This window comes from Temnothorax longispinosus, chromosome 2, assembly GCF_030848805.1.
Source record: "Temnothorax longispinosus isolate EJ_2023e chromosome 2, Tlon_JGU_v1, whole genome shotgun sequence".
In the NCBI taxonomy this organism is placed as follows: domain Eukaryota; kingdom Metazoa; phylum Arthropoda; class Insecta; order Hymenoptera; family Formicidae; genus Temnothorax; species Temnothorax longispinosus.
The window spans coordinates 4,033,514-4,050,177 of record NC_092359.1 but is presented as its reverse complement, the minus strand read 5'-3'; the positions used below and the strand labels follow the sequence as shown (position 1 = coordinate 4,050,177).

The 16,664-nt window shown below is 36.4% G+C and overlaps 1 protein-coding gene across 3 annotated transcripts in view; it reads left to right on the top strand.

Annotated features, from left to right (window-relative positions):
• Tei (irregular chiasm C-roughest protein teiresias) overlaps window positions 1-16,664 on the top strand; it is a 321,127-nt gene that overhangs the window by 95,353 nt on the left and 209,110 nt on the right. For all 3 annotated transcript variants that reach the window (XM_071769711.1, XM_071769710.1, XM_071769712.1), the window contains one exon: window positions 13,336-13,371. In XM_071769711.1, the coding sequence (XP_071625812.1) occupies window positions 13,336-13,371 (36 nt within the window). The remainder of the gene's footprint in view (window positions 1-13,335; window positions 13,372-16,664) is intronic.

The window sequence follows — 16,664 nt, the reverse complement described above, 5'->3', positions numbered from 1 at the left end:
GGACAACGAACGTGCGTCTCATTCGAGACCAGCATTGCAAATACGTAGTTGATTTGTACGTGTTTGCGGTATATGATTTAGAAGCTAAAAAAGATTAACAAAATACGTCATATCTCTGTAATAGTCTCGTTAATTTATTAAGAAATAAGTAAGTAATCAATCTAGAGCATGATAAATGACAATCTAAAACACGAATGAATTATTTTGCAAATGAGTTACATCAAATTTCCGTCGCAAACATATAACAATTTACGCACCATTCGCTTAGATGATGATTTTTGCAATTTCAACGTTTCCATTCGAAGATTTAATTTTTCTTTATATTAGATTTAATATATTAATTTCCTTATAGTATTAATAAATATTTATCAATGTATGAAAATATTTGGATCCGTAATTCAGGGAGAAATTGGATACATAAAGATAATGGATAATAAATAAACCGGAAGAATCCGCCATGCTGAAGTGCACAATCAAATACAATATCCTCGAAAGGAAAGTGTATATATATTGCTAATTTAATTTTAATTCTCGTCGCTACTCGCAGAAATTTCCCCGAAGGCGGTGTTTGATTGAACTTCGTCTTCTTGATTTTAATGTGGTTGATGTTGCATCTTACTCATTGGGCAAACTTTCGGAAGGTAGGCGGAATTGCAAACAAATCCGCACGACAAATCTAGCACAACAAGCCGAGTAGCGCACGACGATTTGAGGTCTCTCGAATCATCGTGGCCAAGGAGATATCGGAGATATCGAATTTCGCGCATTCGCTTTAATGGGCATCTCGTGTTCAAACCTGAAAAGAAGAACTGCAGACGGACGAACGGTCGAGTAGATAGATGAAGTAACGGATAGTGTCTTGAAGTTATTTAATTAGAGAAAGGCGACTGGCGCCGCGGAGAGAAGGGCGGGGGGTACATAGCGAAGGGTGGCCGGAAAAGTGGAGCTACGAGGTGGAGCTTGTATATACGCTGTATATTGGGTGTGCCAGACTTAAAACGAAACGTCCCCTCAACTCTCAGACGATTTTGGAGTCGATATAGTCGTTTAGCGAAAACGAGAGCGAAAATTAGGCGGTAATAACTACTGTTTAATCGCAACAAACGACTGTTTCTCGTTTAATGTTGAATATTTTGATGATTCAAGGAAAAATTAAATAAGTAAAAGAAAGAGAAAAAGATATATATAGAGAGAGAGACAGAAAAGAAAAAAAATCAAAATTTAGTTAAAATAAAAAACAAAGAACAAATAAATATAAATCTTTAAAATTTTTAGTATTAAATAACTTCGTAAATATATCATAGTAGAAATATCATTTTTCTTTATTTAATTTGTAATACTCCTGCCCCAAAAAAACATTTGGTAGATCCGAAGACACCCTATATATAGACTAGAACGACAAAAGGAGGAGGAGGTAAGGTATGGTTGTATCTACAGTGAGAGGTCGTGCTCGAAGGCGAGTGGAAGGTCTGAGAACACGACATAGCCGTAATGATAAATGAGATTCGAATCATTAATTAACACAGGGACCTCCGGTGGAAGGCACGGCTCCGTGCTTGCGTTGGCTTTTACCGCGTTGATGGCTGTCAGCTTAGATTCAGATAACGATACACCACCGTTATTATCGTTCTTCCGTCGCAAATGGCGATTGTCGTGGCATCTCGGCTGCGAGGAATATAAATTAACTGATCGGCGATCATCGGAAGCAAAGAAAAACTTACTCTTTCGCGAAATTAATTTTTATAGGACAACATTTGTATAAAAGCACCCACAAGAAAAATACTTCGAGAAAATTATAATTCAAACTAGTGTATTATGTATTTATTGTATATTATTCTAAATTTAAATTTTAATTAGTTTGTTTTTAAATGAGAAATATACTCTGAATGTTTTTTATAATGAAAGCTAGAGAAATTCTCATTCTTAAAAATGGATATTTACCACGACAGAGGGCACAATCTTGATTCTTAATGAAAGTCCGAATTACAAAGATTACATCGCAATTTTCTATGAGTAATCTATGCTTGCTGTTACATTGTCAGAATAAATATTTAAACGCTTTTCGTAGTAACCACAACACTGTATAAGTAGTCATATATTGTACATTGCATCACATTTTTATATTTATATTATATCACACACGTACACACATATACCGCACCATTTACTGCTATCAATCGTACGAGAGTCGCGCGGATTCTCGATTATAACAAAAGTAAATCCATCAAGGAGTTTGAACGAGTGCTGGAACGGGACGTGCGTGGTTTTCTGCAATTTCCCGAGGTTTCCTAGCTGTCGGTACTTTGATTTCATACCACGGTTCTCCGTCTCTTCGATATTGCCTTGCGACACTGTCTGTCTCGAGGCACTGTGAACGAAATTCTTATCTTAGACCTCGTCACGTTGGAATCTCTCCAAGAGATTTTAACGCGAACGATTTTGTGCGGATGAGAAACTTTTCGTAAATCACGTACGTTATTGCGCTGTAAAGTTGCGTTCGTGGATTTAAAGTGCGGGCTTCAGAAAATTGCCATGCGAGGACTTCGCAGTTATATCCGTGCAAAATTAATAGTGCGCAAAAATCATTTTTAACGTTTTCCTGATATCTTGAGCCCCTCGTTAATTTCGTCGATTCTCGCGAGAAACGAACAAATTAAATCATATTTTCATTGAAAGTGCCACGCGTACGCGTGGTTTTTAAATAATTAGATTATCAACATGTAAAAATAATGAGTTTCTTGCCGATTTCTTGATAATATCAATCACACACATAATTTTGCTAAAAAGATATTGCCACCAATGGCTGTAGTGTGCGATGTTATCTTTACATTTGAGTGAATATTTCTTTTTTACACTTCGTTTGATAGTTGAGGTAAAGAACATTTCTACTGCTTTTCTCTATCACGTTTAGAACTTTATTTTAAAAAGTTAATGTTTTAATTTTATTAATTCTTTTTATTTTTCTGCTTACTAAATAAGATCAGAAATATTGTATTATTTGATGATATATATATTATAGCGATATATATAATAAAACAAAATATATAAATTAATTTTTGGAACATTAGTTAAACAATATGACGCATCATATTTTAATAAATCCATATATCTGATTTCATTATTATATGTATAATTTATTTATGTTTTTAGTCGCTCCATTACATTACACATCAATATAATATGTATTTGGAAATTTATATTTTGTATAAAACGTTTGTATAGATTTTGGACAATTAAATTTCAATTTTTAATTTAGTAATTGAAGGGTGTGCCGTTAGAGATTTTAGTGCGTTGCTCTGAATAATCCGCACAGAATCGTATCTGCTTGATTAACGCACGTGTCGTATCACAGCGCGATAAAAGAAGAATAGTTTCCGTGACGTTACCGTCGACCAACGAGGGCTTTTGGAGAATCGCACGATCGGCACTTTGCAAAGCTGTTCGGCGCGATTTCATCGTTACGACCTCTTCCCACTCCCTCCCGACTCCTTCTTTCCGCATAAACAGTTCGCAACGATGGCCATCCGATTTTACGGAAAGTCCTGCATATCAGAATCCTCATAACCGTCGCGTCGCGTCGCGCGCGCGTCCCAGTTACCTCGGAGACTCGAGACTGAAGGTGTCTCGTACCATTTCTCGCCCCGCCTTATCACGCGCTCGCGCGCGATCGATCCGGTTCGTCTTCGGCTCTCGCTCATTTATATTCCGCTCGTCTGGCACAGCTTTCGACTTTCCTAGGCGATGGTACCGGTGCGTGGGTAATCCCGTTGCAACGGCGAAGTTTCAAGTAACGATTTGACATTCGCCCTATAAGTAAGTACACCCGCCGTCGCCGTCGCCGTCGCGTCGGAGAATCGTGCCCTCCCACCCGTAATAGGAAGGAGGCGTCGGTGACGAACACGGTTGCGTAAGCACTCCATTCGTTCCCCGGAGGTTTCGTTAATATCAGTTTCACCGGTCGCTTGCGTAACGAGCCAATTCCCTGCCAGTGACTTGGGAAGACTTCCCCTTCTGCTACTTTGCCAAGGCAAATCCGTCGCTCTAAGCCGCCTGTGATTAACCCTTCTGGCGCTCCTAAGCGACTACTTCGCTTGGTTTCACCCGGTTTGTGTCAATTCAACGATGGTAATCGCTGCATATCGATTAGGATGTTTTCATAGTGACGTAACCGAGTAATTCGCCGGCATTTAGAGCCGGAGCTTTCGGTTTGCATTTATATAACGACATGAAATATCTGATATTGAAGTGTGACGTGTATCTCGTAGAGATTATCTGGGATAAAAGAGACTTGACAATTTTCAGCATTATTTAAGTAATTAAAACATCCCACGTATGATGATAGAAAATTCTGTTGCTTTTTCTGATTCCCAAGAGCGATATTTTGACAGTTGTGGACATTTTCTAAGATTATTCAACTTTAAGTGCCAACTGTAATAACAATGGCTTCAGCAGTGAAACAACTGATTCTGAGGATTGAGCGAATCGAGAACGTGGCACACTCTTGCCATAGAAATAGACTCGTAAAGCGCAGTATTGTCTTCCGGTATTGTCATCTGAGAGCTTATTTTACGGGAAACGTAAAATCTCGCTCCGTAAGTACGTCGCGCGTCGCGCGTGCACGCCGACAGATTCTGTTTCACTTTAATGATTACGGCGGCGCGTTCGGAATTCTCCATGGGGGATGTTTATGAAGCCTCACGTTCCGGCATATTTATTAGTGCGGTTATTCACGTCCGTGCGTCGTTTAAACAACGTTTCAATTTTTATCATCGCTCATGCGTGCCGCGTAATTGCGTTTTACGCACGATCGTACAAATAATTACGGCTGTAAATTCATTAATCGAACCGTGAGTATACGCTAATTCTTTGCGCTTGTTTCACTTGATTCCCTCGCAGAGCGAGAGCCGATTATGTACGTTTTTTTTCTTCGAATTGTCTCTTTTATCCAGAAAGTTCTTTTAATTATGAAGTAAAATGAAAAAGAGAAAATAAACATTCTTCTTAAATTTACTTCTTTCTTCGGAGGAAACCTCGCCATGAAAGGGTTAACTCGCTCGGAAACTGTATTTATGAGCGATTTATGTCTATGGAAAGAGAAGGACGGTAGTCGAGCGATGAAAAATTGTTTCTCAATGTATATTTCTTATACTTACTTCTGTTTTTTCCTGAAATCTCCTCTTGTCATTCGTATGTTCCTTCATTACGTGAGGTTTATTTTATTTCATTTGACGCGAATTAGAAAATGCACTTAGCGTTTGTTTTTTTCCGATGCTCGTAAATACATTTCTTGACTTATAATTAACGTTTTATTAATAATCACATTTTAATTGTTTATATAAAAATTTAGTTTATTTTATAATTGATGAACATTGCTATCTTATTTTTATTTACTAGAGATATTTTAAGCCTTTTTTTAAGGCCTTATGTTTTCAGTGCACAAATATTTATTATATATTTGTTATTTAGATTTAAAAAACAAGACCTATGTTTCGCGATAAGATAATTATGAGTAATTACAACATAAAAAAACTGAATTGAAATTATACTCTTATCTTTAAGCGTATTTTTTTTATTATGCTGTTCGTTATTTCACATTTTGATTTCTTTCAACGTATATGCAATTCTTCGATAAACGATATGCGAATGTATTAGAAACAATGACGTTTGTCGCGATATAATACTTGCAATAGAGACTACTGTGCAAACTACCGGTATTGGTAGAAAAACACGTACTCTTGCTGTGTCGCATCGACAAATTTTCGTTGCGCATGGCACGATATTTCTTAAATCCATCCGAATAGCGCACAACAACCGTTATATAAACTCAGTTTTATCGTAAGATAATTTGTCTTAAAGCCTTAAAAAAGTATTTTCTCTTTATTAATAGTTGGAAACTTGCATTAATATATTTTAAGATTCTAATTATAAATCTTATTTCACTATATTATGACAAATTGCATATCAAATTTTATCATGAAGTTTTTACATATGCTTTAATACATAATTAGAAATTGCAGCGAGTGTTGCTTTTCTGATTGCTTTTTTTGATTATTTTAATGATAAACAAATGGTAGAAAAAATAACTTCCTCCGCCAGTGATTAAAACCCCACAAATATTATTATATTACTCGACTAACTGGCAACAATATAAAAGAGTAGGCACTACGTTTTGACTCTAAGTTTGAGTCCTTCTCAAGTGCAGTGTGTCTCGTGTGTCAAATTTTCAAAAGTTTGCATATCAAATGAGAAATTCTCCGATGCGACGTGTCATGCGTGTGGAAGTACTTCGGAGACTTCGGAGATAAACAATAGTAACATTTTTCCATGTCCGAGCTCTAATTATAACAAGCTTCAAGAAATATTTAACGTTTATACATTTTACAATGCGTTATGTTTCTAAATTTGTACTTTTGATGATCCACACCGAAATGACCGCGTCGTTAACTGAAACGCATGCCGCTTCTTCCATTTTCATCCATATTCCTTTTCGCTTTACGTTCTGCACTCGCAGTTTTTTGCTCTTTATGCTGGCCATTCGGTTCCATTTCGCGCGTTAGCTGCCACACACGCGTTCACCACCGTAACGTTCTCGCCCGCTGAGAGCCGATTGGGAGCATCACCGTTATGCGTGCACACACTTGCACACATGTGCGTATGCGCGAGACGTGTCACAGCAATTTCGAATAAAGTTTTGTATTTTCAACTATGTAGTTGGCGCTTTGCTATCGTCTGCAAACGAGCGTGCTCGCTCGCTTACACGGCTCGTATGAGCATGAAATTGGTAAGCCTCGGTGACGCGAACTCGTTATTTTTCTACGTGGCTTGTGGCGCCCACGATTTGTCTTCTATCGATTTTTACGACACGTACGTTCAAAACCGATATTTTGCTTATTGATCGTTCTGAAAAAGCCAAGTTACGAGCAGTCTTTACCAAATTTTATATACTGATTATATATTGGATTTTTATTTAAATTTCTCTACACAGAAAAAAAGAAGTGTCAAATCAAAACTTATATATTTGTATATACGCAACGATCTATAATCTTCTTATAAGAATTTCAACTTCTTATTTTTGGTTGAGCTATGTAAAATATTTAACACAATATAATCCCATTTCAAGATTTCCGCATTGAAACTCAAGATATTTTCAAATCAAGAATATTCTTTTTTTCTGTGTACATGTCGAAATAATACTCCGTACATTTTTCGCACATTTATTGATCCTTTTAGTATTGATGATATAATTTTCATAAAATAAATACAACACACACATAAGTACAGAAAAAGAGAGGAAGATAAAGTTAATAAAATATTGACATTTTTTTAGAAACAGAATGTAATCATTCCATAAAAGCTATGCAGAATTTTTTCTTACAAATAATTATAATTTCTGAAATATTATGTTTCTAAATATGAACAATATAATACATGTATGTAAATTGAATGTTTATCTTATGACATGGATCGTGTTATCGTAGCAGTGTGGTATATTTCCTCATAGCTGCTCGTTGTGAAATGTACATATGTTAAGCATAACACGAATATTTCATTATTGGAATGAGATATTAATTTCTTTCTGAAGTACGCTTTTGGATTGCGTTTCCTTTGACAGCTTCGCTTAGTTTTTTAATGGATATTCCACTCCAGCGAAACGGTAAATCTGCAATATTTTTTTTTTTGTTTCGTGTCGATCCGGTGTCAAAGGCAGGACTCTCGTTTCGCGCGTTTTTGAACACAAAAGCTATAAACGCGCTCTTATTGAAGATATTGCGCATAATATGTCAAAACAGTAGGTGAGAAAACTCAATCTTATGAACGTAATAAAAATGTGTACACAAACATTGCGTTGGATTACGCTTCAATCAGTCGCAAAGAACATTTCTGATTTATATTTAATATAAAACGTATATTGCTATATATGTATGTATTTTTTATGCATCTCGCATGCTGCATGTTATGATTCTAGAAGTATATCAAATTTTAGAGGAAAATCTAAAGAGATATGCGCATCGCACACGCATTTACAAAAGTTTCCATTTAATTTGGTTCCGCTTTGTGCTTGCCATTTTTATGACAATTTTCGAAAGCGGAAATTATTTTCAAGCGCATATTCGTCCGCTTTGTAAATTACATCAAAATGGAATTGAGGTCTCTCTCACGAATTCATAAATGATCCCGAAATATATTCCGGTACTATCGAGTGAATTAGTTATAAAATTAACTCGTAATTGTATTGAAATATAATCTAACGGACAACGAAGGTTGTTCGTTCTATATTATAAAATTATATATTTTATTGCAATACTAGGTTCTTGTTTTTTTAAGAAAGCAAATATACCAAAAAATATCTTTGTATGTAATATATCACAATGTATATTTTCCGTTATTTTTTAATTATTTTGCGAAATGGAATCCTTGTAAACTTGTACGCAACCAATGTTATTTAATAATTAAATTGGATGAAAATATTCTCAGAGCTATAATTGCTTAATTATCGGAGCAAAGCTGTGTAAACGAATACATTTAATGCAATCAATTTACAAGAAACACTATCAAGTATATTTAGAAACATTTTTATACGGTAATTATGTATAAAATCTATCAATGAAAGTTTTTGAAATTTTCCGCAAATATCTCGATATTGGAATTCTTTGAAAATGCCAGTTTACTCATTTTACTTTACTTCAGTATAATAACTAAGTTCTATATGTATGCCGAGTGAGCGCTTCAATATCTAAATTTCTCTCGGGAAGAAGTCAGTTTTTTCTACCGTTCAAAACTGATCGTCATATACGCCGTATACGCATCACTTTTCACAAATCGTTCCTCGAATAATAACGATAAATCGAACGAGCGCGGTTAAGGGCGAAACGTGGTCGAACATCGTCGGGGGACGATCTCGTAAAACAAATCGCGAGTTTCTTTTTCCGGTATCGGCTCGCAAAGTACGGTCATCATACTTGGAAACGGCGTGCATATCTATCGTCCTGCATATAGGTGAAATATTTTGCTGCTTCAGAGGTGTTAAGGAACCATCCCGAGAATATCATTCGCCTTGCTGGCCCTCTCTCTCTCTCTCTCTCTCTATCTATCTATCGATCGTTCGTGAGGGTTGCTGCCGTCGTTTGTTCGTTCGTGGGGTGCAAGGCGGTTAAGTTGGGTGCGATCTCTTATCGGCGCTACGAGCAGTGCGAGTCTACCCACGTTTCCCTTATCTTTCTCGGTTCTCCTGCCTGTGGAACTTACAACCCCACTCATACATACGTATGATACATATTGTCGTTTGAATGTACGAGCTGTGCGCTGGCAGCAGCGAGCTCGTCTATGAATGGCCGCTATCGACTGTCGTCATCCACGCTGTCCTTGTCGTCATCGTCGTCACAGTCGTCGTCATTGTCCCCGATGACGATGTTTTTCACCGTTTTTCCGTGTCAGGCACTCGCGTAATCCACGTGATCATTTTCCACGGATAACCCTCGGACGTTTCTACTCGATGTTACTTGCACGATGATCGATTCTCGTTCGTACGTACGTTCGTTCGTTCTCGAGTCTCAACGATCGGTTCGTACTCGCGAACGTCGTAAATCGAGCGAACGGCGATCGATTAATCATCGTCGCGTACGTTCTTTCGTGTCTGGCCCGGATTTATACAGAAACGAAACTTCGGGTTGTCGATTGTTTTAGGATCGATTGTACTAGCAGGTGCGCGATATGTCGAAAGGGGCGAGTCCGGATCGGGATGAACGCAGGGTGTGATCGGAGGGCGATGTCTTCCACGGACGTTGATCGTTTCACGCTACATATAGAGGGGAGTAAATGGCATAAGAAGCGATTGAACGCTCACATACGTAACGGAGGGAACTTATATTTTTATGAAAGATGTCGTTTCTTCATCTTTATTGGTGTAAGCTTAATCGCATCTGCAACTCCTCGCGGTATCGTCCGACTATTAAAGTTTACTGCGAAAGACATTTGTTCGTTTTTGTTTGCATTCAGCTTTACTATACGCCATTATGTGGTTGCCATTCACTCGCTATATTACCCTTTCTTTATTATATTTACGTCTCGTGACGGTTAGTGTGTTGATATAGTAAATATTGAAGTTTTTAACTCATTGCAGTAAAAATTCTTGAATAGTATAAAAGAATAGATCGTGTTGAACATTGTGTTCGCGAGTATAATTTGTATATTATATCAAAAAATGATTAAAAAGTCTTTTATCGCGGGTTTACAGTCTCAAAAGTAAACTGGGATTAAGAAAACGGAGCTTCTATTTTCAATTCAAAACATTATTTCTTTACACAATTATCGTATTTGTCTTAAGAAAGATAAAAGAAAAAAGTTATGATAACAATAATAATCTCGACATCAATAAGTTATGTTGATTATTGTGAAGATAGTGGTGACAGTGAAGCGACTACGAAATGCCTATAAAGTTTCCGCTGTCTTCAAGATGACACAATACCTTTCATTTTCAAAGTCACTTTGGTTAAAGCTAAATATTGCCCTTTTTTCAAGTTTGGAGCAAGAAGCTCGTCGATCGGAATCGGACTGTAGAAACGTGCATACTCACTGAACTATCGTCCGCTATATATAGCCAGCCGCTTCAAAAACTCAGTCAGCCGGACGAACCCGAAGTAGCGAAAGTTTTTCGAAACTCCGGCAGCGTGGCCGGGAACGGGCGAGATTGAAATACATTCGTTTTTCGCTTCTCCTTTTTCTCCTCTTTCTCGCCCGTTCCCGCTCCCTTCGTTTTTCGCGTCAGGATTCGTTGCCTTTATCCCGGTGCGCCATGTCGGATTTGTAATTCGGCAACTCGGACCGGGCCTGATATCGAGTTCAAAAGCAGATAAAGTTCAAACGAGGCTGTGTATTCCTGAGGGCTAATTTACACAGTTCAATTTTGATTATTAGAATTCCAGAAAATCATTCAAAGTAAAAAAGCCATCGTATAAAGTGGAAAAACTTTAATTTCTTTTAAACTGGTTTTGAATCTTTTTTTATTGTGAACCTATATATATTCCACACAAAGTTTAAGAGCTCTGTCTTTTCTCTCTTTTTCTTGCTCTGCTTTTTAATTTATCATATAATATACAATACTGAATATATATAGCTAGCAATATTTTTAGTTTAATTTAATGCAAACTGTATTTTATGTAAATAACATAGAACATAACATTACTTTAATAATTTTTCTTTTTTAATATACATTAAAAATAATAAAAATGATACATTTTACATTTTTGACTAATTTTAGGATTGATACTTGTTCACAAATTAAGATATTTAATTTTTACTTTATTGATTTATTTCAAATTATGTAAAAATTTTTAACTTAAAATATTTCTTTATTAAATAAATAACTTTTCGATTAAGGCAGTAATGCTTGATAGTATTAAAAATTTTGTGATATATAATAGATAATAAAATGATATTTGTATAGAATAGACAAAGAGAAATTATGTTATAATGAACACTAAAAGTAAAGAAATTAAGAAAATGCAAGCTAGAGTATGTAATACAAAATAACGTATGCGATGATATCAAATATGCGCTTGCACGTTGATAGGAATGCAAGTGTTTTAACTCTGACGTTTACAATTAGTATCTCTTCTCTCGTCAAGTAAAGAGCGTGGGACGTGCGAGAGACTTTCTCGGAAGAGAGCTTGTATGAAGCATTTCAAAGACATATGCCTTTTACAACTACATCGGTCCCTTAGGAATACGAGGGTGTAAATCCACAAATCGGCCTGTTATTCATTGCAGCTCCCCTTGGCAATATGAAGGATCCATCAGGTTGTTAACGTTGAAGGGAAGAAAATAAAGAGAAAAAAGCTATTACCACGCGTTATATAAAATGAGGAACAGGTTGTTATTCGTGAAAACTAATAAAATTTAAGCTGCTGATCCCCGGCAAAAGAAGATTACGCGGTAATATAATTGCGTTTACACAAAAATGTCAATCTTTTATATTTATATGTTTTAAATTTAGGATAACAGAAAAGGTGGTTTCTATAAAACTCGTTCCTACAATATCTTTTTGTTTGATCACGTTCTTATCAGGTACCTATTAAAGATACCTATTAAAGGTACCTATTAAAATTATTAATCGAAAAATATTGAAGACGCTTTATAAATTTACACAGCAATTAATTCTTTGGCTTTTGTGGTGGGTTTCGAATATTTCGTAGAATTAATCTAGTTGAGCGTGCAATTCAGGACGCGGTTGTGAGAGTGCCGTTGCAAGGGTTACACGAGGGCCTCAAGGGCTGCAACTCGTAGAATTCGAAAGTTTAGATTGCACCTCCGCGCCTTGGTCCCAACCAATTGGTTTAGTAGTTTCAACCAGTATAACAATGGCGGAAAATGTTGGAATCAGGATGCACTGGTCACGGAAGTGATCTCGAGGCATCTCAAACGAATTTTGTTATTCTATTTATTTTAGCTAAAAATGCGTTAACATTATAAAATATAGGTATAGTATTGTTTTGCAAATATTGCTTAATTGTCAAATTGTTTTCTGAGAATTGAGAAGTAATTTATTTTTAGTCTCTTTTTGTTTTCCTTGCAATTAATTAATATATTTTTTAAAACAATTTTGAGTTTTAAAAATAATATATTTTACATTTTAATACATATATATTAATAAATATTAAAATTAATATTTTAATCAATTTAAAAATTAATATACAATTCATCTCAATAAATATATCAATAAGACAACGATAAATTTTTTTTAAAAAGCCACATTACAAATTAATGTTTGAAACATTAATTTTAATAATTTGATATTTTAGTGCTTGAATACTTAATCCAGCAAAATATACATTTATATATTTTATTTATTTTAAGCAATTTTAACTTGAAAGTGGAACAAGTTATTTGTATTATTGTGTTTCACAAACGTAAATCTCGTACCGTCGAAAATAAATATTTTTTTATCTGAGCACGAAATTGATAGTGCGACTATTTACAAAGTAAAACCGCAATATGTACTAGGTATGTGTACCACTGGCTAACCAAAATGTTTTGTTTTATCGTAAATAAATTGTTTTTGAAGTTGCACTAAACTGCTTTTCCTATTTATATTGCCTTTCTTTATGCACACGAGATCAATTCGTGTATAGAATTTAATATATATCAATTACATTTATGTACTTCGCAATACTAATGTACATATCCAAAGTAATTTATTAAATTCAGTTCTATATTAGTTCTCTTCTCTTTGCTATGTTATCAAAAGGATGTACTATCTATACGATAGTACACTTTCTTCATACCTATTCCAATTCATCGTGCGTACGAGACTAAAAGAAATTCTTTTTCTTATTGCAGGCTTAAGGCAACGTCCTACGGATTCTCCGAGAGGAGGTGAGTTTTATATAATTGATCCATTTTTTAAGAAGAAATAACGAGTAGAAACAGAATTATTTATATATATATTTTTTTAAATAATAACATGAAATTTATTTGGAACGATATTTGCTCGTTTTCTGATCACTACAATATTTTGATTGTAACATTTTAAATACAAATTCTGTGAAATTATAGGGAAGAATTGGATTTTTAGGAAGAATGAATAATAATGATATACGATGTTATATTATTATTTCGTTTATACCAAGGATGTTTCTACTCGATTATTTGTGTTCTATGGATTATGTTTACGCGCGTTACAATATTAATTACATTTATTATCACTGCATTAACGTAAAATAATAATATTATCATAATTATTATTGTAATAATGTTTATTATTCATCACGAGTACCGATTGAGCATGTAACCATGCGATTTATACCGCGCGCCGACTGTATGCTACATTGAGCGTATGTAATCCGGCGCGCGATAAAGAATACAGATACCTATTCGATTTAACACATTCTATAGGCATGAAATTTAATTCGGAAATACATTCAAACGAGGTACTGAAAGCGCTCGGACTAAACGCGAGTGCTAAAACTCATGATCGCTTGTACTATATTCTGGCACGCTCATTAGCGTAATTAGCGTAAACCTCTCGATTAATGAGAACGTTCTGCGGGCCTAGGTGGACGTGGGACAAACGATGATACGTTACTTCATTAACTTGTACGAAAATAAAGATGTTAAAGCGTGATTAAGGTAATTCGGCTTGCTTTCTCGTAACCTCATCGTAGCATTTTCGATCGAATGCACGCAGGATTCGCGTTGCATTTTGCAATCGGACGTCGATTCTATAAATCTTGTAATTGTATTTTCTAATTGCAAATGAAACAGCGCAGCCACCACTGTATTTCGAGCTGTTTGCCTGCATCATAATTGCGCACTAGATCGCTTTGCGATCGCGCGTTGCAGCGTGAAATGACGCGTCCGAAGAGAATATGTTATGGATTTCGCGACGAGCCCTGTGAGTGCTTTATCGATACATTACGCTCGTACAAGCGGCCATTCGCGTTTTACGGTCGGTCAGGGGTTCACAGAAGAAAATTGAAGCGGGGCGTTAGCGGCTTTCCGTGCGTTCGTTTCGGTACAGCCGAGGCTGTATCTCTCCCCGTCGCTAAAACGTTCCAATTTTTCGACCTTCGACTGCGATGCCGCGCTCGAACGGTAACGCTAAAAAATACACACGATCGCCGTACTGCGGCACGCGAATTATTTCCGATGAGTTCCAGTTTGATTTTTATTCGGGCTCGTGACATTACTCTTTTACGAAAACAATCGAGTTTCCGCACGCGTGTAAACACGCGCTCTATTTCGACCCTAATTCAGATTGCTATTAATCGAATTGCTGATATTTGTCTCTCTCTCTTGTTCCTGATTGTACAATTGCATGAACGACATAAACGAATTTAACTTTTAACTTTATAACATATATATAATTACTTTCGTGCCGCTTCGTACGGTTAGATACCGATGAAATTAAACATGACTTTTGATTTCACTAAAACGATATTATAACATTTTAGTTGTATATTATATATTCCAAAAATCTATCTGAAAGACAGAAAGCGTGATCGTTCTCTCCAATCCTGCTCGAAAAATAACAAGTAATAGAAAATAAGTAGAATTACGAAGTGACTGACAAAGGGAAGTTCTTTCTTTGCCATCACGTTTTTCACGAGCGGCAATCTACAGTAATGTAGCGCGTGACATTATTCAAATTGAATCATTCGTACCGATTCGTAGTCGTCGCCATCGTTCCGCTCCCGATAACGCTATTCTGCTGATTTCTCGAGTCGGAATTCGCGCCGCGCTGGAAATTCGCTATTTATCAGAGAGGACCAGGACATCTCTAGCGCGAGTCGTTAAAAAGTAATGTATTCCGTTAGCGGCATAGGCGAGCGGAATACCGACGAGAAAGGGGGTCCTTTTGCCAGCGGCTCGTACGGATGTTTTCGTCAAAGGACACACACATACCGTATATCCTTCCCTGCAGCTGTTCCGGGAGGGGGGCAAGTTTCTCTCGAGTTTGGGGTCGCTCTTGCTCTCTCATGGAAAGCTAAATTGCCCCCGTCTTCCCCGACGACACCGCTGAATTTTTAGTTCGTTTCTGAAGTGTTCCGCTATCACGTTATTCATTCGCGCAGTTGCGATGCCACCGCAAACGTCTGATAAATCAGACGCTCGGCTTAACTGAGCGTTCGATATTTCCCAGAGTACGAGAGAAGCATTCTACATGTGTATACACGGAAATACTATTTAAAGTGGTGATTATATTCACATACTAAGTTCTTATATCTAAAATAGAATAAGAGATGAGAAGGTAATGAAATTATACCAAATTAGTTTCCTCATATTTTAATCTGAAATAAATAACAGACGCGATATTTTAAATTGCTGATGATTAAGATATCACTGAAATATTAACATCTCTTTTTAAACACAGAAATATGTGTTCTAACAAAAATAATCGTTCTCATGGTATTCCTTTTTAGACTTGATTTAAATCGCAAACAACAATTTAATTCAATCTGTTTTATAGCTGTATGGAAATGCTATTAAATCTCCTTTCGCTTGTACTCATCCTTAATTCATTCTTTGCGCGCCGCAGCCTTTATCACAGCGTGACATTTTATTTAGATCCGGGGTAAGATGATACCTGGTGAACACCAAACACGGCGATAAATCCTGTTGAGTGCGTAATCGGTTCATCCCCTGGTGGAATGGCTTAATTTAAACAGCAGCGTACGGAAGTCCCCCGCGTAATTACCGTCACAACCGAAGTTTTGTTTCGTATCCACAACAGGATCATGCGACACAAGGTGCGCGAATGTCGCGCTCGCATCTGATGCAACATGTCTCTTCCGACTCCGCTGTAATTAAGACCGAACGAATTCTCTCTGCTTCGCGAAAATTCCGATTATTCTGCCGTGAACGACAGCAGCGCGCTTGACAATTTTTCGAGTTTTTTTCCGATACCGATTAAAAGTTGTGATATATTCCAGAATGCGAGACCTGTGAATTTTCCAAATTTATCTCACTTTTGCATTTCTCTCCTTCAAACATTTTAAACGCATCTCACTCGTCACTTTGTTTTATTACGCCATTATAATGGCTCTTTCATCATACGTTTGGCTGGAAAACATTCTCCACGTATGAAGAGTTACTGTAAACTTTTAGTAACTGTCGTCAATTCGGGATAACTCGTATAAACACGTTAGCTTATGTAAAGCGAGAAAGTT